This window comes from Corella eumyota, chromosome 6, assembly GCF_963082875.1.
Source record: "Corella eumyota chromosome 6, kaCorEumy4.1, whole genome shotgun sequence".
NCBI classification, from domain to species: domain Eukaryota; kingdom Metazoa; phylum Chordata; class Ascidiacea; order Phlebobranchia; family Corellidae; genus Corella; species Corella eumyota.
In genome coordinates, this window is record NC_137495.1 from 14,700,476 (window position 1) to 14,726,518 (window position 26,043).

Consider the following 26,043-nt stretch of genomic DNA (forward strand, 5'->3'; position numbering starts at 1 on the left):
TCAAATGTATAGCATTATACATTGGATCCTATAAAGTCCACTTTCTTGCAATGAATATTTAAAAAGTGGTGACATTTTTCGTACGCCGCATATGAGTAACTACTTCAACTTTTTGTTGACATCGCGTTGAGGAAATGTGATTTTGTAAACAGACCAAAAACAGATGTTTTTAGATTAATCGAGCAAATTATAAAGTAAAAACAAAGAAATGTTAAGATATATTTAAGTTAAAAATATCAGAAAAGTTATGGTCTGGTAATATTTGCCAAAATTGTTTGCGTTAGCTGATATATTCTGGACAAAATTTTAAGTAAATTTTAGGCATAAATTAAATCTTTTTTGCTAAATAATGTTTTTATTATTTTATTAATATTTAAACGAATAACAAACAATTTTTATGTATTAAGTTTTAAAATTATATCTACTTTAATAATGGCAGCATGGTGTAGTGGTCAGAACACTTGGCTTCACTACATGAGGTCCTGGGTTCGATTCTCATTGCTTCCATCTAGTCTGGAAAGTAGGGCAGCGTGCACGTACAATATTTTTTTTATTAATAAATATGCACGCCTGGAATTAGCTTTTTGCTCGCCTGGTGTCTTAAAAAAATGTGTACGCGCAGTACTGACGTCTAAAAACGCTAACATATCACGCGTACACGCCTAAACCGGAAATTTTGGTACGCGAGCACACGCGGTCACGCATTTTTTTACGCTTGCATGCACGAGATCTTGTCGAAAACTGCCCTACTTTCCAGACTGGGCTTTCATGCTGTAACGCTCTTAAGTAAGGCCGAATAAACTTTTTTTTTAAGTTGTCAAGTCGACCTTTCCGCATCACTAATTAATAAATGTAAAAATATATTTTAACAGAATTTAAATTCAGTTTACTTTAACATCAGGAAAACAATTTCAAAATGGTTAAAACATTTAAAGGGGAGCCCATGTATCATTGGTATTGTATAACAATCCTAATGTTGTGTTATGGGTTTGGGGAGTTGGGTCATTTTATGATCGGTGTCACCTCAAAGGAAATGGCACAGGACGTTCATTTTGGAGACATGGCTTGTTTGACTTTGGACATAAATGTTGAAAAACTGTCAAACACAAAATGCAGAGATGTGAAGAATTCAACGCAGTGAGTAGTTGTTAATTTTGCATGCTAATATTATTTTATTGGGAATCAATTCAAGAACCCCAGGTCTTACTTAAGGATGCTACAACATGCCAGCAGTGGAAATCAAATCCAGCATCTCAGGTCTTACTTAAGGATGCTACAACATGCCAGCAGTGGGAATCAAACCCAGGATTGCAGGTCTTACTCAAGAATGCTACAACATGCTAGTAGTAGGAATCAAACCCAGGATCTCATGTCTTACTTAAGGATGCTACAACATGCCAGCAGTGGGAATCAAACCCAGAATCTCAGGTCTTACCTAATGATGCTACATTATGCCAGCAGCGGGAATCAAACCCAGGATCTCAGGTCTTACTCAAGGATGTTACAACATGCTAACTAACAAAGTAAATTATTAATAATCTTAATTTTTAGATGTAATCTCATGGGATTGAATGGAACGATATATTGTGAATGGAATTACTCAGGCCAGGGAATAGAATACCAAGTTCTTGCTGGTCCAATGTTTATTGCCATTTTTACTGTTATGGGAGTTGTAATGGGAATTGTTGGCGATAAATATAACAGGTTGATTACCGACTATTTTTTTTATTAATTTATCCTCAATGTGGAAAGGTCAACTTCACGACATAAACATAGAGTAACATCATTTACTCCGACCCAGTCTCAAGTTGCCTTCAACAGTTTGAGATATTATAGATTTTAATTGCCCGATAATTATGCTGCTAAATTTTTTTTTAGAAATTAAAGAGAATTTTTCATTGAGTAAAAAAGAGTTAATAGAAAATGTGCTATTGTTAGTAAAATGGTGGTTTTGGGCATATAGTTTTTGGTAAAATGTCAGTAACTCCATTTTCTATGCAAACCTAAAATCTCTTAAAACTTTTTTTTTATTTATTTTGCTTTTTAATTATTTAAATTTTTAATTAACTTTTATAAAACTCTTTTTATTTTATGGTTTAGAATCCAGATATTATCTGCAAGTGTTTTCTTTTACTCGGTAATGACTTTTACCACTGGATTTGCCGACACTTATTGGTTGTTAGCTTTGCTGAGAGTTGGCTTCGGGGCAGGGTGAGTTTAAAGTTTGTTTCAGTAAAAAAATATTTTTCAAAAAAAAAAAAAATTTTTTGTACCAGTTAATATTTTTAACTTAATTTGTGGGTGAAGCATGGTGTAGTGGTAAGAGCACTTGGCATCACTACATGAGGTCCTGTGTTCAATTCCCACTGCTCTTATGCTATAGGGTCTTAACAAACCTTAATAATATCATATTTTTTTGTTTTGTATGTATAATAAATTCTCTTAAAAACCTAAAACTTTTTTCTCAGAGATCGGCCTGTACTCCTCTTACCTCAAGTTTGGTGGCCGACATTTTCTCACAGAAAGTTTGAGCTTTTGCGATGAGTTTTTTCAACTTTGGGATTTATTTTGGATATGGTTTGGCATTTGCTGTTGGAAATTATGTGACTGACGCCAACATTCTTGGAATGGTGAAAATATTTTTGATCGGCAGTGCGGTGTAGTAGTCAGAACACTTGGCTTTACTACATGAGGACCTGGGTTCGATTCCCACTTCTCTTATAACGTAGTAGCCTACCCTTTTTTTGAACAATTTATTTTTAGGTTTTTCTATCAAATCAACCTCTAAAAAAACAAAATTAATTTAAATTAATTTTTAACCAATTTTTTCTTAGAGCTGGCGTTGGTGTTACTTTATAGCTGGAGCTCCAGGCATAAATATGGCGATTATTTTATATTTCTCTGTCAAAGAACCAGAACGTAAAATTATAGAACAAGCTGAAGAGAATAACAAATATGAGACAGGCTTTGGTATTTAATACTTTTGATAAAATGTTTAATAAATGAACCCGTTTTCTGTAATTCGATCGATCTCACGACCTAAACATAGAGTTGACTTTGGCAGTTTGGGATATTATTCAATATATTTGTCCGATAATTAATCTGCTGATTAAGTGTTGGCTCAGCAGGTGTTCACACCGTTTATAACACCTTACTTAAGGGTGCTACAGCATAAGAGCAGTGGGGATTGAACTCACGGCCTTATGTGTGGTGTAGCAACTGTTCTTACCACTACACCATGCTGCCGTTTTCATTATAAAAATTGTATTTTTTAAGTCTGTCGTAAAATTTCTCTTTATTTTGGAAAAATGTTTAAAAGTTATTTGGCCTATTTTGCAAACTATATTTTTAACTAAGCTATTTATAAACCTGGCTATAAATTTTATTATTTAGAAAAGCAGTCGGTGTTGAAATCAATTTTGACAACTTTCAAATTATTTATCAAATCTCCAACTATCTTATTGTTACTGGTTGGGGCTTCATTCAGACATTCTGGTGAGTTTTTATATTTATGAATAAAATCCTTAGTCGGTGCTTCAACATGCCGGTACTGGGAATCAAACTTTAAACCTCACCCTGCATACTGTAGTGGTCAGATCACTTTGCTTTACTACATGACGTCTTTGGTTCGATCACTTCTGCTCTTAAACTGCCACAGGCAACTCGAGACTGGGTCGGGGTAACAAATATTCATCTATGTTCAGGTCATGAAGTTAACCTTCCCACATCGAGGATAACAAAATCTAAATCAAATTTTAATTTTTTCAGCAAGTTTTTGTTGGTCTTACAACAGTCAGTTATATTTTGATCAATATTACCCCGGCACAGAGGTGGGGTTGTGGATGAGTTTAACTTCCATTGTTGGTGGAACGATTGGGATAATCACTGGTGGAATTTTGTCTGATTTACTCGCTTCTAAATACTGTAATCTTTATTTTGATCATATTATTAAAAATTCGATTTTACTGAATGGACACTTTTCTAAAATAGTTTTCGAAAATGGCATTATCTGAAAATTTTGACATAAATTGAAGGTTGGCAGCATGGTGTAGTGGTCAAAACCCTTGTCTTTACTACATAAGTTCTGTTGTTCGATCCCCACTGCTTCCATGCTGTAGAGCCCTTAAGTAAGGTGCTATAAACGATATTAACTTCTGCTGAGCCAGCACTTAATCAGCAGCTTAATTATTGAGCAATTATAATATCCCAAACTGTCAACTTGAGACCGGGTCGGGGTAACTGATGTTACTCTATGTTTAGGTTGTGCATTCGACCTTCCCACGTTAAAGATAAATAAGTACAATAAAACAGTTTTATTTTCAGAGAAGGGATAGGGTATAAGGGGGTTAATATAAATGTCCCATTATGTGTAAATTGACAGTATTATTAATATAACAAAAATTTTGTAGATTTGTATTTAGAAATATTCCATTTTTTGGGGGTTTAATTTTAAATCAATTTTTTTTAGGTGTACGAACAAGATTGTGGGTTTTGGTCGTTAGTCAAGCAATAGCCTGCCCTCTAGCGGCGGGAACTCTTTACTTTTCTCCGCCTTATGCTTTTATTTCGCTCTTTGGAGCTTATTTATTCGGTAAATAGTTTCATATTTTTTTAAGAGAACAGTTACCCCGACCCAGTTTCGAGATGACTTTATTGTAATCAAATTTTATTTAAAACACAGCGGAAATGTGGTTCGGAGTTTTGTTCACTGTTTTGGTTGAGTTCTTTCCTGCCCAGTCACGCGCGACAGCGATCGCTATGTTTATTTTTGTAATCAATAATATTGGAGGGAATGCCCCTCTTATAGTACCACCTATGATCAAAGTTTTAGGTTTCAGGGAAGCACTGTACATCGTTTACCCAGGATTTTACTTGGCTAGTAAGTTTTTTTTTTCTTTGTAACTGTTTATCCTCGATGTGGGAAGGTCAACTTTACGACCTAAACATGGAGGTATATTTGTTACCCTGACCCAGTCTCGAGTTGCCTGTGGCAGTTTGGGATATTATAATTGTTCGATAATTATGCTGCTGATTAAGTGCTGGCTTAGCAGGAGTTTATATCGTTTATAGCACCTTACTCAATAAAGTTACAGCTCAAGAGCAGTGGGAATCGAACCCAGGACCTCATGCAGCAAAGCCAAGTTTTTTAAATAATAATTTATTGGTTTATATAGTTTGATTTTTAAACCCTTTTTTTAGTTAGTTTTACGAAAACTTTTTTCTAATTTCAGGTTCTTTTTTCTTTTTGTTGACTCAAATTTCTCTTCTGCGTGGTTCACCGCACATGAGCATTGAAGCGAATAATTGTGAAGAAAGTGAAGCGATAGTTAATAAAACAAAACTTTAAATTGAAAAAAAAGTTTTTGAATTATTTTAAACATTTATAAATTTAAAAAATTTTTATCATGACAATATTTTAATTTTATTAAATATTTATTAGTGAAATTTTTTTGCAAAAATTTTTTTAAAGTTATTTTTAATATTATACTAGCGAGTTATTTTAGTTCCTAAATTATTTGTTGCCATTCTTGCTGTTTTTATTTTCTAATTTATATTAACTAAACAGAAATTTAAATAATGTTAATTTTACAGTTTTTATTACTTTTAGGATTTTGTATTCCCTTACTTTATAATTACTCCATATTTTATGAGAAATTATTATTGTTTTATATTTCTGAAATATATTTTGTTTTTGTTACTTCTTTTAAAATTTTAGAAAACTATAAAATTGATATCATCTATTTTTTAAGATTATTTTTCAAAAATGCAAATTATTAATAGTGATGTGCCGATCAAAATGGTGATCGTAAATCGTCGATTTTTGAAGGTATTTTGCGATCACCCGATCAAGGTCCAAAATCGGCAGATCGGTAATTACGTCACATTTAATTTTACGTCACAAATAAACACGCACATGCCTTAACCACATAGATTTCCATAAACTTTTACAGCGCTTTATTTCCGCGCTAGTAAAATTGTTTTTAGTTCTTGTAAATTATACTGAATATTACGGTTAAATATTTAAACGTGTGAATAAGTAGAAGTGTTTAACATACAGGTTCAATTTTTTATGTATTTAGTGACGATAAAGTTATCGATTGTTCGGTCACGTTAGATCGTGATCTGATCCGAAAAAAACGGCGATCGGCACATTACTAATTATTAAAATACTGTAGAAAGTTTTTTTGTTTTTATGCAACTATGCTTTTACAATTATTAAAATATTTGAATGTTGAAGACATGATTTCTATAAATTGATTTTTGGTTGAAAAGGCTGGGTTTGATTCCCACTGCTGGCATTTTGTAGCATTTGTGTAAGGCCTAAGATCCTTGGTTTGATTCCTACTGCTGGCATTTTGTAGCATTTGTGCAAGGCCCGAGATTCTGGGTTTGATTCTCACTGCTGGCATTTTGTAGCATTTGTGCAAGGCCCGAGATTCTGGGTTTGATTCTCACTGCTGGCATTTTGTAGCATTCGTGTAAAGCCTTAAAGTTAGTAAATAATTATAAACATGTAAACAACATGTTTATTATATTGACTTTAGTTCAAGGTCTGCAAAATGTTGCAATTCAGTAAGCACAAATTTACTGAGAATTTCGCAAACATTGCGTAAATATTTTGAAGAATATTTGTAATCACAGCTGATATTGACCTTATAAAAACATCAAGTTTTATAAATAACTTCCTGTTATTCAGCCATCAATATTTGTCCTAGCTGATACAAACGAGTTTTATTTATCGATATTATAAATGATTAACCAAGTTCAACAACCTTATAGCATATTCGCTTACAATTTAAATAAATATTCGTCATTAGGTTTTGCGTCATATTTAACTGACACCACCATGTTGAAAATACTCAGTTTAATGTAAACAATCAAGTTGTTTGGTATTGGATAACTAACTGCTTTAAAATGTAATAAAATTAACTTAAAATTTTGTTGTTTAAAGTTGGTTTGGTTTTTAAATTATTTACATTTGTTGCTTTTAATTTTAGTTCGATGTCCTAACAACAGGACAATTTTTTTAATGTTTTTTTTGGTTTTTAATTAATTTGTAAAAATAATAATTAGCGTGGTGTAGTTGTAAGAACACTTGCTGCACCACCAGGAGATCGTGGGTTCAATTCCCACTGCTCCTATGCTATAGCACCCTTGAGTAAGGCGCTATAAACGGTATAAACTCCTGCTGAGTCAGCACTTAATCAGCAGCATAACTACCGGGCAATTATAATATATATTATCCCAAACTGCTAAATGCAACTCGAGACTGGGTAACTCTATGTTTAGTTCGCGCAATCGATTTTCCAAATCGAGGATAAAGATATATTCAAAAAAAACTTGTGACTAATTCTCCTAAATTTAAAGATTGCCTTTTTCTACCTGTTTCAAACCAGCATTTATAAACGAGTGTTCTTTTGCTGGGATCGCATTTTGATTGCTAGGCTGAAGTGGTTAAGATAGTTATAGAATTACTTTATGAAAAAATACCAGAATTTATAAACAAAACCTATTTTTAAACAGTGGGGCTCAGGGTCGTACATTTTAATTTTATTTTAACGTAAGGTTGTTGTCAGATTATATTTTATTTTTGAAGTGTAGATAACAGAGGTGGTTCATGGGCTATATAACTAGAAAGGAGGAATAATTTTTAAAAATCGCAGCACCGCGGGATGAGTCTGGCGAGAATTTTTGATTAGTTGACTGCAGTTTATATCTTGAATAATGTAGGATCTAATAAACTCTTACTATGGCTTAAACAATTATTAACCCCAATAGAGTACGCTGCAAAGATGGGCATCGATAAGAAGGCCACACTTTATTAAAACAAAAATGCGACAAAAACTATATGATACGAAACACAAACTACAAAGTATATAATTAACAAATTAAGTATGGAAGCGAAAGTCTAATTGTGTGTTAAACCTTACTTCGGCCCTCCTTTTTTATGAGTTTTTACGTCCAGCGAACTGACCAAAAAGGTAACCAGACACTTCAGCCCGAAGATTTTTTTTAGAACAGCGGGGATTTTGCATTTTAATTACCGCGAAAAAATTTATTTTCGCGTAGTTTTATACAGATTTTTAGATAGTATTTGAAATAATATAAGCAGTAAATTAATAGTTTTTTTAAAGAATAATGTGCAAGAACATGTTATCTTTCTTTTCCCGTGTCAATTTATTTTTTAATTTTACAAACTAAAACCTATAACAAAATAATTTGAAAGCGCGCGCTTTTAGGTGACGCAAGACGATGCCTTATGATATCACGTATTTTGCGAAATAGGGCCGTATTTCCAAACAATATTTGAAGAAAAAGCATTAATTTATCATTTTTTACACTGAGAAATGTGCATAAATATGTTATTAGTTATTGCCCGTGTTAATGTATATAAATTTATATACTAAAACACAAAGAATAAAACGTTTAAAGAGTTCCCAGAAGATTCGTTCTGCAAAAAACGGCTGGGAGTCGGCGATGAAATTCCCGTGAAGAAAGTCAGCGTAAGACCATATTTTACCGATATTCAAAATAAAATTTTGCATAAAGTACAGTATATATAAAAGTTTTTATTGGTTGTTACGTTAAAGACATATATGTAAGTTTTTAGAATATTATTTTTTTTTTTTGAAGATTTTTGTTTCAAAAACCTTTTTATAAACGGATTAAAGACGGGTGCTCCTGGCCTGCAAAATTTTACGACTAATAGCTTTCGGCCTGCAAAATTTTACGACTAATAGCTTTCGGCCTGCAAAATTTTACGACTAATCGCTTTCGGTCTGCGAAATTTTTTATTAAACTGCGGGGAGCCTGCAGCGTTAAGCCCGCGTATACTTTTAACGCAAGAACATATTTTACCGATATTTAAAATAAAATTTGGCAAAAAGTATAATAGTTAAAAAAGTTTTAACCGGTTGTTAAGATAAATATATATGTTAATTTTTTAAATATTTCTTTTTTTAAAATGTGTAAAGAAGAAAACCGTGAGGCAGGCGTAAACACAAACAACATAGAAAATACAAATTTATGCGATCCCTTCTAGAAGGCAAATTTTGTCTCAGGTTAAGGTAGCATATGCAGTGCGCACCTGGACACGGCGCACACTCCCGTTCTTGTCTAACTTCATGACCCTTTTCGGTCAGAGTCATCTCTTCGCGTTCTCATTAACGAACCACGTCGCCAATCGTGAAATTCCTCATCGGCTGAATCCACTTTTGTCGCAATTGTAACAAAGTCAAATACTCCTTTGTCAATCGCTCCCAAAATTGATCAGCAAGAAGTTGAACCTCCAAGATCGTCTGTAACTGTCTTCCTTGACAAACGTGTCTGGAGGCAGGTCGTTGTCCATTGTTCAGCAACATACTTGGCGTCAATGCCAATTCATCCTTGCAGTCGTCGCTGAGTGGCACCAGAGGTCTGCTGTTTAAAATTCGTTCCACCTCAGCCATCAATGGCGGACAAGACATAGATTGTTCCCGAATGCCCATGCATGCCATGATACTTTGTTACAATGAGCTCGGTTACAACCTGGTTAGATGGAAGAATCATCGGATGTTCGGTGATTACAGGGACGGTTGAATTATGTAGCCTGCCACCAACGTACATATTGCCTTTGACTAAAACCGGGCTTCAGTCCTTTCAGCGATAAAACTAAATACAACCATAATCAATATTAAGGTTTAAAACATCTGGGTATACTAATGTTCTCTCAATCAACAAGAGTGTTAAGCCAATTATTCCAATTAAGTGTTAATATGTTGTTCTGGAACCAGATCGTAAAAGCACTTCCACGAGGCTATTAGTAAAGTCCCTGTAATAAAAACTCATTAAAAGAAACAACGCAGAGTTTGCAGCACAATCAAACACTATACGGTCCGTACAGTGGTGTGGTATATAACACGTTATATCGTTTACACAATTCCTATTAGCCAATACAGTCACATGTCCTTATTTTACATATTCATCGATTTCTTCCCTATATTGACTAAAAGTTTTAGGGTTAGCAATGAACTTCTTCTTCAAAGATTGCAGCCTTTGAAGTGTCATTTTTCTATTCGTTAAAGGTTTAATATATTTCTTTTTCCAGAGTAATCCAATTTCATAGTGTCAGCCATTTCGCGAAACTGTTTTGTTCATAATTTTCAACGTACTTTTGTCTTTTAATGACATTTCGCTTATTTGCGCACAAACAAGGTCGTGAAAATTGCTCGACAAAAACATCTGAAATTTTGTTGCATGATGTCAATACTTGTTCAGGCTCATGTATAAAGTTAACATTAGTTCGTTGGGACGATTTTCTTGGGTTATGGTCTGAGCCAAACAACGTCCAACCCAACGCCTTATGCGGACCGAAAGGCTGGCACTTTTTGCCGTAACGCCATCTTTTGTCTCCTCCTAATTTCTTTGCAAGGCTTGCAGTACAAATACTTGTATCTGAACCGTCATCCAGAAAAAGGTTTTCACAAAATTACTTTGATTGTTGCCCCACACTTTAACTGGCACAATCTTGAAACCTTTCACATTTTTAACGCTGTTATGGGAAACCTCGTTGCATGTCACAATAGCTGACTCGCTTTGCGGCTCCGGTACCGGGCTTTAACGTCACTTTAGTAGATTATGACATCACAATTTAACTATAGCGGGCTATGTTGTTACTTTGGTAGATTATGACATCACAATTAATCTATAGCGTCAAATCTTGTTAGACAACAATTCGAATAAGTATTTTAATGCAGCGTTGCTATTATTGTTACGTCATAGTGTCGTCATATCTCGTTTAAAAAGTTTTTTTAATTTTAAATTAAAGCCGATTTAAAAATTATTCAAGATATAAATTTTGGCGCGTTTTGGTACCTGCGTGTTTTGATACAAAATGTCGGAACAGACGGAAAGTTATTTTCAATTATTTGCGATAAATATTAATAACAAAATTATAACCAGCTTGTTAAATGAGTTTAGAATAAAACAATTGTAACTTGAAACTTGCCGAAATGAGTTTGAAATTATTTATGTTTTTGTGCTTCTGGTTATGCTTAGCTGCATCCAGAAAAAACAAAGTTTGTTTTAATGCAAGCCCCGATAGTCCCGCTTTCAGGGAGCTAAGGTCAACCCAAGGGAGACCAGGCAAGCTTGGCCCAGCTGGAGCGAAGGGTGAACAAGGTTCAAGGGGTGAAATTGGGCCAATTGGGGCTACTGGAGGGTGTTCGTGTCATGATGAAATTGTTGCAGTAATAAAACGAGTTTTTCCTGATAAAGCAGGTATTTTGGTTACTTTACATTTGTTAAATAATGATAATATCATCGGCTTACTGTTAGAACCTCAAAACTAAAATAAAAACAATTTTAAGACAATTAATTAACGTTTTAAACCTTGCAAGTATATTTTGTATAGTTTATTAACATTGTTCCTTATATAAACAAGTATACTTAATACAGTGGCATTTTTAAAGTGCTAAAACTTATCTGTAAAATTAATTTTATCATAGATATTTAGTTATTGTAGGGAATTGGGTTAAGGAGACAGAAAGGTCCAGTAATGTATTAAAATACTTAAATATATTCCTAGGTAAAACCTTATTCAAATACAATTCTGGTTAACATACTTTATTGGTAACAATATATATACAAAAATAGGGGCGATAATATTACAATATTACATTACGATAAATCATTTCTAAACTAACATCATTATCATATAAAATACACTAACTCCTTTCTCCACAATCACAATTATCAAAAATACAACACACTCACAACTTCGCCTTCCACGTAAAGCAACACCTTAATCAAATGGTACATAATAGACACAAACTAAATTATTCTGCGATGCGAAAATAAATAATATACTGGGTTAAATAATACAAAACTACATTACATAGCTGTACGTTTCACTGTCATTTAAAATGGATGGTAATTCTATATCAAATTAATTAATAATCACAAGATTCAGGAAAAAATATATTCAGCAAAAATCTAACGCACACATAAAAAGAACTATGTCACAATTGATAATGTTTTTTAAAGGTTTTTACTATATAGTAAAAACTAAACAACAACAGGAAAAGTTATCGAGATATAACCTAAATCCAAAATTGGGGCGTTGATATGTACATAGATAGCGTCTATAAAATGTTTGACTATTTCAATATAATGACGAAATATATTTGGTTATTCTAATTACCTTATGGGTAATTAGATCTGTCCTTGAATAAAAGGGTATTTCTTAGTTTTCATACCCTTTTAAGTAACCAATACATATAAATATTTTTTCTCTGTAATTCTCTTATTGTTAATAAATTTGTACGGCTTTTAACCGCATAGGATGGCAGCGAGTTTGCACAGTTATTTGGGTTCACAGAACGAAAGTTATTATTTTGCCTGAGAAGGGGTTCTTACGTATTCTTTTTTGGGGGACGCGGAATTTTTTATTTTTTAGGATTCCGCCTCTCCTTTCTTCACTTTCTTTCATTCTTCGGTTCCTTTATTCTCCGGTTCTTTCATTTTCCGGTTCCTTCATTTTCCTGTTTCTTCATTTTCCGTTCCTTCATTCTCCGGTTCCTTTATTTTCCGGTTCCTTCATTTTCTGTTTTTTCATTCTCCGGTCCTTTCATTTTCCGTTCCTTCATTTTCCGGTTCCTTCATTTTCCGGTTTCTTCATTTTCCGTTCCTTCATTCTCCGGTTCTTTCATTTTCCGGTTCCTTCATTTTCCCGTTTCTTCATTTTCCGTTCTTTCATTCTACGGTCCTTTCATTTTCCGTTCCTTCCTTTTCCGGTTCCTTCATTTTCCGTTCCTTCATTTTCCGTCCCTTCATTTTTAGTCGACCCCTTTTTTGTACTTCATAATGGGTTGGTTCTGGTTGATAGTGTTGATAAAGTTTGTAAATATTTTTGTTTTTGATACCCCCAGTTTCACGGCGAAAATTACATCACGGCTGTCAATGCAGGTGATTTTTCCCGTTCTTTGCGAACCAGCACCACAGCTGTTTTGAGGCTAGGAAAGCATTTGCAGCGTAACTGATTGCGATGCTAAGTGCTTTTCCTACATTATTATATTAACACCCGATATTTAGTTATTAAGCCAGTTTTAATTTAACAACATTTGTATGTTAACAAAACTTTAACCACTCGATCTTTTTACTTAAAATACAAGGTTATTTAAAGTTCAAAAATCAAAAGATAAATTAATAAAAAGTTTTCTTTAATTACAAACTAAATCATTTTTTAAATTCCGCTAAATTTATATTTGTTGTCAAATTTTGAGTTACGAGGTTCTAACAGTAAGCAGACAATATAACAATTTATCAACATTTTGTAATATTTAATTTTACAATTTAAATATTTAAGAGTTAAGCTAAATCGTGCCAACTTATAAGATTAATTCTAAATAAACATAAATATTTATAGTTAGTGTATGTGCGCTTGGGTTAAAAGATGGAAGAATACCGGATAGTGACATCACAGCTAGTTCTTATTATAGCAACACATCACCACATCAAGCAAGGTTGGATGCTCATACCTATGGTTGGTGGCCTAGACAATGTGAGTTGTTGGAATTATTTTCTATCTTATAATAAAGTTTCACAACTTTTGTAATTAGTGGAAAATAAACTTTAACATTGTTTTAATTAATAGACAGGGTTGGGGAATGGATCCAAATTGACCTCAAGACATCAACTCGAGTGACAGGGGTTGTGACACAAGGAAATTACAATAGTAATAATCTGGTCACCAGCTTTAAGATATCTTATGGGTCCAGTACATCAGATATGCAGTTCATCCAAAATAATGGAAATGATCTGGTAAGCTTAAATTTAAAACGAAAATTTATTTTGTTTAACTAATTAAAGTTTAGAAACAGTTTTTAATTAATTGGTGTTAATTAATTTAAAAAGTTTATTTTATTAAAAATGTTTTAATTAAAATCACCAAAACTTGTTTTTAAAAGTTGTGTGTTGTTTACAAGCTAGATAATAATAACCAAGCAAACCGTTGTTTAAACAATCCCTATTCTAATTGTTTTGTGATGTCATAGCTTGTTACAAAACTTAATTATGCGGCGTGTAACAATAAAGGGTCTGCGACAGTTTTAAATTTTTTATTAATCTAAAGTTTTGTAATTTTAAAAAATTAACATTGTAAAAATCCCGCGAACCGGTGTGAAAATAATTATGTGGGTTTTTCTTATGTTTGTACTCGGTCTTCAGTCGTTGTTTGACTGGAAAAACGTTTTTTTATTAAAACATGTCCAATATTGCAATATTGATGTTTTTTTAAATTCTACAGGTGCTAAGGCTAAACTGGATTACAATTTTTTACCGATTTTGTATTTCAGTTTTATTATTTTCCAGTGCTGACTTTCTTTTACATTTTCAGCCCCAAAGGGGGTTTACTACTTGTTGAAAGACGTTTTTATGTTTTTCCAAGTAGTAAATAAGTTGTCAGTTTATAATTTAACGCAAGTTATAATCTACTGTTTTCTTAAGGCCGAACGTAGCTACTTTGGTCCCAGCGTACGAAGTAGCTTTTAGTACTTAACTTACTTAAAAACATTTAAGCACCGTCGTAACATTTTTTTATTTAAAATAGCAAAAATCCGTAACTTTTGGGCAGGAAATAAGCCATTTAGATTGTAATCAGGGGCTGGCAAACACGTCACAATGCCCTTTATAAACATTTTAATTTTGCATGTTGCAGTCCTTTAAGTTAAATGTGAAGCGATGAACAACGCGCGATTATTAAAGTTATAAAATTTAAATAATTAATATCTTAAACCTGAATATTATTACGTTAAAATATTATATTAAATCTTTTTAAAGGTCTTTGTTGGTAACGAAGATAGAAATGGTCACAAGTTGAACAACTTTCCTCAACCTATAAGAGCTCGCTATGTTCGATTGTATCCACAAACCTGGCATATTGATCCCAGTCTTCGCATGGAGCTTTTATCTTGCTAGTAATCACATATTTCTTTTGCTTAATTATTTTAATTCCTAGTTGTTAATTAAAATTCTTTAGTTATGTATTATATTTGAACTTGTAAACTAATTAATTTTATAATTTTGAACAAATAATCCGTGTTATATTAATTAAATCTTACAAAAAATAAAGTTCTGTAAATGTACTAAAATGTTAAGGCTGTAATAGTTGGGTTTATTAAATGTGTGAATAAATATAATGTAACAAAGTCTATAGTAGTAATATTTAAATTTCCTATTTATTTTCAAGTGAACAGTTACTGCGATGTCAAATCGTAGTTCTAATATTTGGTAAAGACTGTAATCAAAGATAGTTAAAGTAAAGCAATGTGTAATAAATGCAAATTAGTTATTTAAAGTGGCAGGCAACAAAAGAAGTTATAATACTAAAAATTTGCAGCCATTTTCATTGACGAAATGTTTTAAATGACGAAGGTTTTAGAGATCTTATAAAAGTTCTAGAGCCCAGGTTTAAAATACCATCTCGCACAATACTACCTGCTCTTAAAACAGAGGTGTGGAAAGGATTAGAAGACGAGGTTGAACAAAAAGTTAGTGCTGTTACGATTACTACTGATTTGCGGACCAGCAAGCAAACAATTAGCTACATCGGTGTAACTGGGTCAAACAAAGAAGGTATTGGCTCTATTAGTGCCACAATTGTAACTTATTTTGGATAAATCCGCATAAGCTAACTTTTAATTTTATAAACAAACAGTTTTTCAATGCTTTTAACTATAACTTGTTTATCGAATTTGCGGGTTATTTAACAACTCTTTTCACATGGGAACTCTAACCTCGTTTCTCTAGTATTGAATTATTTTTTCAACGATTCATTTTTGCTTTTTATTAAATGCAAATGTTCGTTTTAAACAGTTGGGCAATTCCGTTCTGCTGAACGGACGCCACTTAATAAACATGGATTTAGACATTACTGAAATTCTGAGTTTATTTCCGTAAGAATTAGCCAGAATTTTATATTCATGTAAACAACCAACAACTAAAAACAGTTAGTAATTAATAAAATTCGCTTCATATTCTTGCATGATTCCCACTGATGGCATGTTGTAGGATCTTTAAGTAAGAACCTGAGGCCCTTAGTTTAATTCCCACTGATGCCATGTTGTAGTATCCTTGAGTAAGACCTGAAGTCCTTAGTTTGATTCCCACTGATGGCATGTTGTAGTATCTTTAAGTAAGAACCTGAGGTCCTTAGTTTGATTCCCACTGATGGCATGTTGTAGGATCTTTAAGTAGAACCTGAGGTCCTTAGTTTGATTCCCACTGATGGCATGTTGTAGGATCTTTAAGTAAGAACCTGAGGTTCTTAGTTTGATTCCCACTGATGGCATGTTGTAGTATCCTTGAGTAAGACCTGAAGTCCTTAGTTTGATTCCCACTGATGGCATGTTGTAGCATCTTTAAGTAAGAACCTGAGGTTCTTAGTTTGATTCCCACTGATGGCATGTTGTAGGATCTTTAAGTAAGACCTAAGGTCCTTAGTTTGATTCCCACTGATGGCATGTTGTATTATCTTTAAGTAAGAACCTGAGGTCCTTAGTTTGATTTCCACTGATGGCATGTTGTAGCATCTTTAAGTAAGAACCCTAGGTCCTTAGTTTGATTCCCACTGATGGCATGTTGTAGGATCTTTAAGTAAGAACCTGAGGTCCTTAGTTTGATTCCCACTGATGGCATGTTGTAGGATCTTTAAGTAAGAACCTGAGGTCCTTAGTTTGATTCCCACTGATGGCATGTTGTAGTATCCTTGAGTAAGACCTGAAGTCCTTAGTTTGATTCCCACTGATGGCATGTTGTAGGATCTTTAAGTAAGAACCTGAGGTCCTTAGTTTGATTTTCACTGATGGCATGTTGTAGCATCTTTAAGTAAGAACCTGAGGTCCTTAGTTTGATTCCCACTGATGGCATGTTGTAGGATCTTTAAGTAGAACCTGAGGTCCTTAGTTTGATTCCCACTGATGGCATGTTGTAAGATCTTTAAGTAAGAACCTGAGGTCCTTAGTTTGATTTCCACTGATGGCATGTTGTAGCATCTTTAAGTAGAACCTGAGGTCCTTAGTTTGATTCCCACTGATGGCATGTTGTAGGATCTTTAAGTAAGAACCTGAGGTCCTTAGTTTGATTCCAACTGCTGGCATGTTGTAGGATCTTTAAGTAAGAACCTGAGGTCCTTAGTTTGATTCCCACTGATGGCATGTTGTAGCATCTTTAAGTAAGAACCTGAGGTCCTTAGTTTGATTCCCACTGATAGCATGTTGTAGCATCTTTAAGTAGAACCTGAGGTCCTTAGTTTCAACCCCACTGATAGCATGTTGTAGGATCTTTAAGTAAGAACCTGAGGTCCTTAGTTTGATTCCCACTGATGGCATGTTGTAGCATCTTTAAGTAGAACCTGAGGTCCTTAGTTTCAACCCCACTGATAGCATGTTGTAGGATCTTTAAGTAAGAACCTGAGGTCCTTAGTTTGATTCCCACTGATGGCATGTTGTAGCATCTTTAAGTAAGAACCTGAGGTCCTTAGTTTCAACCCCACTGATAGCATGTTGTAGGATCTTTAAGTAAGAACCTAAGGTCCTTAGTTTGATTCCCACTGATGGCATGTTGTAGGATCTTTAAGTAAGAACCTGAGGTCCTTAGTTTGATTCCCACTGATGGCATGTTGTAGCATCTTTAAGTAGAACCTGAGGTCCTTAGTTTCAACCCCACTGATAGCATGTTGTAGGATCTTTAAGTAAGAACCTGAGGTCCTTAGTTTGATTCCCACTGATGGCATGTTGTAGCATCTTAAAGTAGAACCTGAGGTCCTTAGTTTGATTCCCACTGATGGCATGTTGTAGGATCTTTAAGTAAGAACCTGAGGTCCTTAGTTTGATTTTCACTGATGGCATGTTGTAGCATCTTTAAGTAAGAACCTGAGGTCCTTAGTTTGATTCCCACTGATGGCATGTTTTAGGATCTTTAAGTAAGAACCTGAGGTCCTTAGTTTGATTTTCACTGATGGCATGTTGTAGCATCTTTAAGTAAGAACCTGAGGTCCTTAGTTTGATTCCCACTGATGGCATGTTGTAGGATCTTTAAGTAAGAACCTGAGGTCCTTAGTTTGATTTTCACTGATGGCATGTTGTAGCATCTTTAAGTAAGACCTAAGGTCCTTAGTTTGATTCCCACTGATGGCATGTTGTAGCATCTCTAAGTAGAACCTGTGGTCCTTAGTTTGAACCCCACTGATGGCATGTTGTAGGATCTTTAAGTAAGAACCTGAGGTCCTTAGTTTGATTCCCACTGATGGCATGTTGTAGGATCTTTAAGTAAGAACCTGAGGTCCTTAGTTTGATTTCCACTGATGGCATGTTGTAGGATCTTTAAGTAAGAACTTGAGGTCCTTAGTTTGATTCCCACTGATGGCATGTTGTAGGATCTTTAAGTAAGAACCTGAGGTCCTTAGTTTGATTCCCACTGATGGCATGTTGTAGGATCTTTAAGTAAGAACCTGAGGTCCTTAGTTTGATTCCCACTGATGGCATGTTGTAGCATCTTTAAGTAGAACCTGAGGTCCTTAGTTTGAACCCCACTGATGGCATGTTGTAGCATCTTTAAGTAAGAACCTGAGGTCCTTAGTTTGATTCCCACTGATGGCATGTTGTAGCATCTTTAAGTAAGACCTAAGGTCCTTAGTTTTATTCCCACTGATGGCATGTTGTAGCATCTTTAAGTAGAACCTGAGGTCCTTAGTTTCAACCCCACTGATAGCATGTTGTATTATCTTTAAGTAAGAACCTGAGGTCCTTAGTTTGATTCCCACTGATGGTATGTTGTAGCATCTTTATTATTAGCATTATAGCGGGCATCATTATGAAAAAAGAACTCAGGTCCTGAGTTAACTTTTTAATTACCTTTTACTAAAATCTTGTGCCTTGAAATGCTATTTTAAGAAAATCTCATGCTCTAAATATGTTAAATATCTTTCCTATATTTAGGTAAAAAGTCGTTTTTTTCATTTTTAAAGAGTATGGGCAGATACTTTTCAAGGGAAGATTAGGGTAAGGTTTTTCCGCTTTTCCGCATTTTATAAACCGGACGAACGACGCAAGCTTTCAATTTTCAACATGTCACAATTTTCACCCAAAACATTTTTTATTTACAAAAATCAAAAAAATTGTCGTTTAAAATAAATTTTTGCTTATGCTAAGCCAACACATATACAAAGCGTAAACTTGGACTTTTACAAAGGAACACAAATAGCTTCATTTTAGGCTTAACCTAGGCTCAAGATTTCGATGTTCAACTAACAGTTAGGGAAGTGTAAATGGGAGGCCTCCCAGCGACAATGGGAGGCCAACCACTTCTCCGTACGTGGATATTCGTTGGTTTTATTTTTACAAGCGCGTTTTATAAGCGTAAGCGCGTTTTATAAGCGCGTCTGATTAGCTTGTAGTGCCTTCAGGCCGATGGCTTTGATCGACTGTTCGCTTTTTCGAATATCGGATCACCTACGCTATGGCAGGAACTGTTTTCCCCTAAGTTGGCATAGTTTTAAAGCTTTGGTCCGTTTAGGTAGTTAGGTCGCTTGCTGGGTTTTTTGGTAGATGTCTTGCGCTTTAGTCTTATTAGTTAGGTTGCTTGCTAGTTTTTTTGGTAGATGTCTTGCGCTTCAGTCTTAGTAATTAGGTCGCTTGCTAGTTTTTTTGGTAGTTGTGTTGCGCTTCAGTCTTAGTAGTTAGGTTGCTTGTTAGGATTTTTGGTAGATGTCTTGCACTACAGTCTTAGTAGTTGGTTCGCTTGCTAGGTTTTTAGGTAGATGTCTTGCGTTTTAGTCTTAGTAGTTAGGTCGCTTGGTAGTTTTTGAGGTGAATAGCTTGGGCTTGTTTGTTTGTGATAAAAATGGTAAAACATCGTTTTTTGTACAGTTTCTAATTCATGTTTATTTGGTAAAATGTTTTTAGTTAAATTATGTTAAGGCAGCCTGGTTTAGTAGTCAGAACACTTGGCTTTTCTATACGAGGTCCTAGACTTAAGTCCCACTGCTCTCATGCAGTAGCGCCCTTGAGTAAGGTGCTATAAACGACATAAACTCTTGCTGGGTCATAACTTATATAGCAGTTTATTTATTGTGCAAATATAATCAATAATACTCTAACCTGCTAAAGGCAACTTAGGACTGGGTCAAGGTAACAGTTGTTACTCTATATTTAGGTCTTGAAGGCGACTTTCTTCCAATGAGTATTTAAAAAGTGGTGACATTTTTCGTACGCCGCATATGAGTAACTACTTCAACTTTTTGTTGACATCGCGTTGAGGAAATGTGATTTTGTAAACAGACCAAAAACAGATGTTTTTAGATTAATCGAGCAAATTATAAAGTAAAAACAAAGAGATGTTAAGATATATTTATGTTAAAAAAATCAGAAAAGTTATGGTCTGGCAATATTTGCCAAAATTGTTTGCGTTAGCTGATATATTCTGGATAAAATTTTAAGTTAATTTTAGGCATAAATTAAATCTTTTTTGCTGAATAATGTTTTTATTATTTTATTAATATTTAAACGAATAACAATCGATTTTTATTGATCAAATTTTAAAATTATATATACTGTAATAATGGCAGCATGGTGTAGTGGTCAGAACACTTGGCTTCACTACATGAGGTCCTGGGTTCGATTCTCATCGCTTCCATGCTGTAGCGCTCTTAAGTAAGGTGCTATAAACCGTATGAACTTGAACCAGCACTTAATCGGCAGCTTTTTTTAAGTTGTCAAGTCGACCTTTCCGCATCGCTAATTAATAAATGTAAAAATATATTTTAACAGAATCTAAATTCAGTTTACTTTAACATTAGGAAAACAATTTCAAAATGGTTAAAACATTTAAAGGGGAGCCAATGTATCATTGGTATTGTATAACAATCCTAATGTTGTGTTATGGGTTTGGGGAGTTGGGTCATTTTATGATCGGTGTCACCTCAAAGGAAATGGCACAGGATGTTCATTTTGGAGACATGGCTTGTTTGACCTTGGACATAAATGTTGAAAAACTGTCAAACACAAAATGCAGAGATGTGAAGAATTCAACACAGTGAGTAGTTGTTAATTTTGCATGCTAATATTATTTTATTATCTTAGATCTATATTAGGCAATACTAAAGGTAAACGTTAACAAAAATTTGGAGAATGTGGGATGGAAAGAAAATTTTGTATTTTACTGCGAGATAAAGTCGATATTTACTTAAGCAGTGAGAATCAAACCCAGGATCTTAACTAATGATGCTACAACATGCTAGTAGTAAGAATCAAACCAAGAACTTCAGGTCTTTCTAACGATGCTACAATATGTCAGCAGTGAGAATCAAACCCAACATCTCAGGCCTTACTTTAGAATGCTACAACATGCCAGCAGTAGGAATCAAACCCAGGATCTCAGGTCTGACTTAAGGATGCTACAACATGCCAGCAGTGGGAATCAAACCCAGGATCTTAGGTCTTACTCAAGGATAATACAATATGTCAGCAGTGAGAATCAAACCCAACATCTCAGGCCTTACTTTAGAATGCTACAACATGCCAGCAGTTAGAATCAAACCCAGGATCTTAGGTCTTACTCAAGGATGATACAACATGCCAGCAGTGGGAATCAAAACCAGAATCTCAGGCCTTACACGAATGCTACAAAATGCTAGCAGTGGTAATTAAATTCAGGACCTTAGGTCTTACTTAAAGATGCTACAACATGCCGGCAGTGGGAATTGAACCCAGGATCTCACGTCTTACTTAACGATGCTACAACATGCTAACTAATAAAGTAAATTATTAATAATCCTAATTTTTAGATGTAATCTCATGGGATTGAATGAAACGATATATTGTGAATGGAATTACTCAGGCCAGGGAATAGAATACCAAGTTCTTGCTGGTCCAATATTTATTGCCATTTTTACTGTTATGGGAGTTGTAATGGGAATTGTTGGTGATAAATATAACAGGTTGATTACCGACTATTTTTTATATTAATTTATCCTCAATGTGGAAAGGTCAACTTTACGACCTAAACATAGAGTAACATCATTTACTCTGACCCATTATCGAGTTGCCTTCAACAGTTTATGATATTATAGATTATAATTGCCCATTAAGTAAGCTGCTGATAAAGTGCTGGCTCAGCAGGAGTTCATACCGTTTATAGTGCCTTACTTAATGGCGCTACAGCATGAGAGCTTTTTTTTTATAAAATCTTTTTTTTTTGAGTAAAAGAGAGGTAACTGAAAATGTGCTATTGTTAGTAAAATGGTGTTTTTTGGGAATATAGTTTTTGGTAAAATGTCAGTAACTCCATTTTCTATGCAAACCTAAAATCTCTTTTTTTTTTTTTTTTTTTTTAAAATCTCATTTTTTTTTTATTTATTTTGCTTTTTAATTATTTAAATTTTTAATTAACTTTTATAAAACTCTTTTTATTTTATGGTTTAGAATCCAGATATTATCTGCAAGTGTTTTCTTTTACTCGGTAATGACTTTTACCACCGGATTTGCCGACACTTATTGGTTGTTAGCTTTGCTGAGAGTTGGCTTTGGGGCAGGGTGAGTTTAAAGTTTGTTTCAGTAAAAAAATATTTTAAAAAAAAAAATTTTTTGTACCAGTTAATATTTTTAACTTAATTTGTGGGTGAAGCATGGTGTAGTGGTAAGAGCACTTGGCATCACTACATAAGGTTCTGTGTTCAATTCCCACTGCTCTTATGCTAGGGTCTTAACAAACCTTAATAATATCAAATTTTTTGTATGTATAATAAATTCTCTTAAAAACCTAAACCTTTTTTTCTCAGAGAGTCGGCCTGTACTCCTCTTACCTCAAGTTTGGTGGCCGACATTTTCTCACAGAAAGTTTGAGCATTTGCGATGAGTTTTTTCAACTTTGTTCTTGGAAATGGTGAAAATATTTTAAATATTTTTTGAACGACAGTGCGGTGTAGTAGTCAGAACACTTGGCTTTACTATATGAGAACTTGGGTTCGATTCCTACTACTCTCATAACGTAGTAGCCTACCCTATTTTTGAACAATTTATTTTTAGGTTTTTTTATCAAATCAACTCCCAAAAAATTAATTTTATTGTTTTGAATTGATTTTTAACTAATCTTTTGTTAATTTTTTCTTAGAGCTGGCGTTGGTGTTACTTTATAGCTAGAGCTCCAGGCATAATTATGGCGATTATTTTATATTTCTCTGTCAAAGAACCAGAACGTAAAATTATAGAACAAGCCGAAGAGAATAACAAATATGAGACAGACTTTGGTATTTAATACTTTTGATAAAATGTTTAATAAATGAAACTGTTTTTTGTAATTCTTTATCCTCGATGTGGGAAGGTCGATCTCATGACCTAAACATAGAGTAACATTAGTTACCCCGACTCAGTCTCGAGTTGCCTTTAGCAGTTTTGGATATTATATAATATATTTGTCTGATAATTATGCTGCTGATTAAGTGTTGGCTCAGCAGGAATTTATACTTTTTTATATCGCCTTACTTAAGGGTGCTACCACATGAGAGCAGTGGGGATTGAACCCACGACCTCATGGTGGTGTAGCAAGTGTTCTTACCACTACACCATCCTGCCGTTTTCATTATAAGAATTGTATTTTTTAAGTCTGCCGTAAAATTTCTTATTTTTTTGGAGAAATGTTTAAAAGTTATTTGGTCTATTTTGCAAACTATATTTTTAACTAAGCTATTTATAAACCTGGCTATAAATTTTATTATTTAGAAAAGCAGTCGGTGTTGATATCAATTTTGACAACTTTCAAATTATTTATCAAATCTCCGACTATCTTATTGTTACTGGTTGGGGCTTCATTCAGACATTCAGGTGAGTTTTATATTTATGCAATAAAATCCTTAGTCGGTGCTTCAACATGCCGCTACTGGGAATCAAACTTTAAACCTCACCCTACATACTGTAGTGGTCGAATCACTTTGCTTTACTACATGAGGTCTTTGGTTCGATCCCTTCTGCTCTCGTGCTGTAGTGCTTTTGAGTAAGGAGCTATAAACTCCTGCTGAGCCAGTACTTAATCAGCAGCATAATTATCAGGCAATTATAGTCTATAATATCCCAAACGGCCACAGGCAACCCGAGACTAGGTCGGGGTAACTTGTGTTATTCTATGTTTAAGTCGCGCATTCGACTTTCCCACATCGAGGATAAAGATATATACAAAAAAAATAATAATATCCCAAACTGCTAAAGGTAACTCGGGACTGGGTCGGGGTAACAAATATTCATCTATGTTCAGGTCATGAAGTCGACCTTCCCACATCGAGAACAAAATCTAAATCAAATTTTAATATTTTCAGCAAGTTTTTGTTGGTCTTACAACAGTCAGTTATATTTTGATCAATATTACCCCGGAACAGAGGTGGGGTTGTGGATGAGTTTAACTTCCATCGTTGGTGGAACGATTGGGATAATCACTGGTGGAATTTTGTCTGATTTACTCGCTTCTAAATACGGTAATCTTTATTTTGATCATATTATTAAAAATCGATTTTACTGAATGGACACTTTTCTAAAATAGTTTCGAAAACGGCATTATCTGAAAATTTTGACATAAATTAAAGGTTGGCAGCATGGTGTAGTGGTCAAAACCCTTGTCTTTACTACATAAGTTCTGTTGTTCGATTCCCACTGCTTCCATGCTGTAGAGCCCTTAAGTAAGGCGCTATAAACGATATTAACTCCTGCTGAGCCAGCACTTAATCGGCAGCTTAATTATTGAGCAATTATTATATCTCAAACTGTCAACTTGAGACCGGGTCGGGGTAACTGATGTTACTCTATGTTTAGGTTGTGCATTTAATATATATTAATATAACACAAATTTTGTAGATTTGTATTTAGAAATATTTCATTTATTTGGGGGTTTTAATTTTAAATCTAAATTTTTAGGTGTACGAACAAGATTGTGGGTTTTGGTCGTTAGTCAAGCAATAGCCTGCCCTCTAGCGGCGGGAACTCTTTACTTTTCTCCGCCTTATGCTTTTATTTCGCTCTTTGGAGCTTATTTATTCGGTAAATAGTTTCATATTTTTTAAGAGTAACAACAGATACTCCAACCCAGTTTCGAAATGACTTTTTTGTAATCAAATTTGATTTAAAACACAGCGGAAATGTGGTTCGGAGTTTTGTTCACTGTTTTGGTTGAGTTCTTTCCTGCCCAGTCACGCGCGACAGCGATCGCTATGTTTATTTTTGTGATCAATAATATCGGAGGGAATGCCCCTCTTATAGTACCACCTATGATCAAAGTTTTAGGTTTCAGGGAAGCACTGTACATCGTTTACCCAGGATTTTACTTGGCTAGTAAGTTTTTTTTTTCTTTATAACTGTTTATCCTCGATGTGGGAAAGATCGACTTTTCGACCTAAACATGGAGGTATATTTGTTACCCCGACCCAGTCTCGAGTTGCCTGTGGCAGTTCGGGATATTATAGATTATAATTGTTCGATAATTATGCTGCTGATTAAGTGCTGGCTTAGCAGGAGTTTATATCGTTTATAACGCCTACTCAATAAAGTTACAGCTCAAGAGCAGTGGGAATCGAACCCAGGACCTCATGCAGCAAAGCCAAGTTTTTTAAATAATATTTTAATGGTTTATATAGTTTGATTTTTATTATTTTAGTTAGTTTTACGAAAACTTTTTTCTAATTTCAGGTTCTTTTTTCTTTTTGTTGACTCAAATTTCTCTTCTGCGTGGTTCACCGCACATGAGAGCATTGAAGCGAATAATTGTGAAGAAAGTGAAGCGATAGTTAATAAAACAAAACTTTAAATTGAAAAAAAAATTTTTGAATAATGTTAAACATTTAAAAATTTAAATTTTATCATGACAATATTTTAATTTTATTAAATATTTATTAGTGAAATTTTTTTTATAATTTTTTGCCAAAATTTTTTTAAAGTTATTTTTAATATTATACTAGTGAGTTATTTTAGTTCCTAAATTATTTGTTGCCATTCTTGCTGTTTTTATTTTCTAATTTATATCAACTAA

At 34.0% G+C, this 26,043-nt stretch overlaps 2 protein-coding genes and 1 pseudogene across 2 annotated transcripts; all 3 read left to right on the forward strand.

Annotated features, from left to right (window-relative positions):
* The first annotated feature begins 916 nt into the window (after positions 1 to 916).
* Positions 917 to 25,801, forward strand: LOC145755945 (MFS-type efflux pump MSMEG_3705-like; annotated as a pseudogene).
* Positions 10,970 to 14,955, forward strand: LOC145755233 (lactadherin-like). Its single transcript, XM_082571459.1, has 4 exons — positions 10,970 to 11,259; positions 13,406 to 13,540; positions 13,634 to 13,800; positions 14,818 to 14,955. Exons 1-4 carry the CDS (start codon positions 10,992 to 10,994, stop codon positions 14,953 to 14,955), a joined length of 708 nt encoding a protein of 235 aa, XP_082427585.1. The 5' UTR covers positions 10,970 to 10,991.
* Positions 20,849 to 24,980, forward strand: LOC145755234 (uncharacterized). The gene is made up of 5 exons (XM_082571460.1): positions 20,849 to 21,069; positions 21,821 to 21,973; positions 22,458 to 22,568; positions 22,814 to 22,871; positions 24,936 to 24,980. The coding sequence occupies exons 1-5, from the start codon at positions 20,849 to 20,851 to the stop codon at positions 24,978 to 24,980; spliced, it is 588 nt and encodes a 195-aa protein (XP_082427586.1).
* Positions 25,802 to 26,043: the final 242 nt, after the last annotated feature.

What these genes read in the sequence shown, in the direction of transcription:
- LOC145755234 (XM_082571460.1), top strand. Translation starts at nt 20,849, where the DNA reads ATGGTTAAAACATTTAAAGGGGAGCCAATGTATCATTGGTATTGTATA. An exon ending in GTTGGTGATAAATATAACAG is followed by an intron (nt 21,974 to 22,457) that starts GTTGATTACCGA and finishes TTTATGGTTTAG; the next exon opens with AATCCAGATATTATCTGCAA. An exon ending in AGAGTTGGCTTTGGGGCAGG is followed by an intron (nt 22,569 to 22,813) that starts GTGAGTTTAAAG and finishes TTTTTTTCTCAG; the next exon opens with AGAGTCGGCCTGTACTCCTC.
- LOC145755233 (XM_082571459.1), top strand. Translation starts at nt 10,992, where the DNA reads ATGAGTTTGAAATTATTTATGTTTTTGTGCTTCTGGTTATGCTTAGCT. An exon ending in AGTTTTTCCTGATAAAGCAG is followed by an intron (nt 11,260 to 13,405) that starts GTATTTTGGTTA and finishes AAATATTTATAG; the next exon opens with TTAGTGTATGTGCGCTTGGG. An exon ending in TGGTTGGTGGCCTAGACAAT is followed by an intron (nt 13,541 to 13,633) that starts GTGAGTTGTTGG and finishes TTTAATTAATAG; the next exon opens with ACAGGGTTGGGGAATGGATC.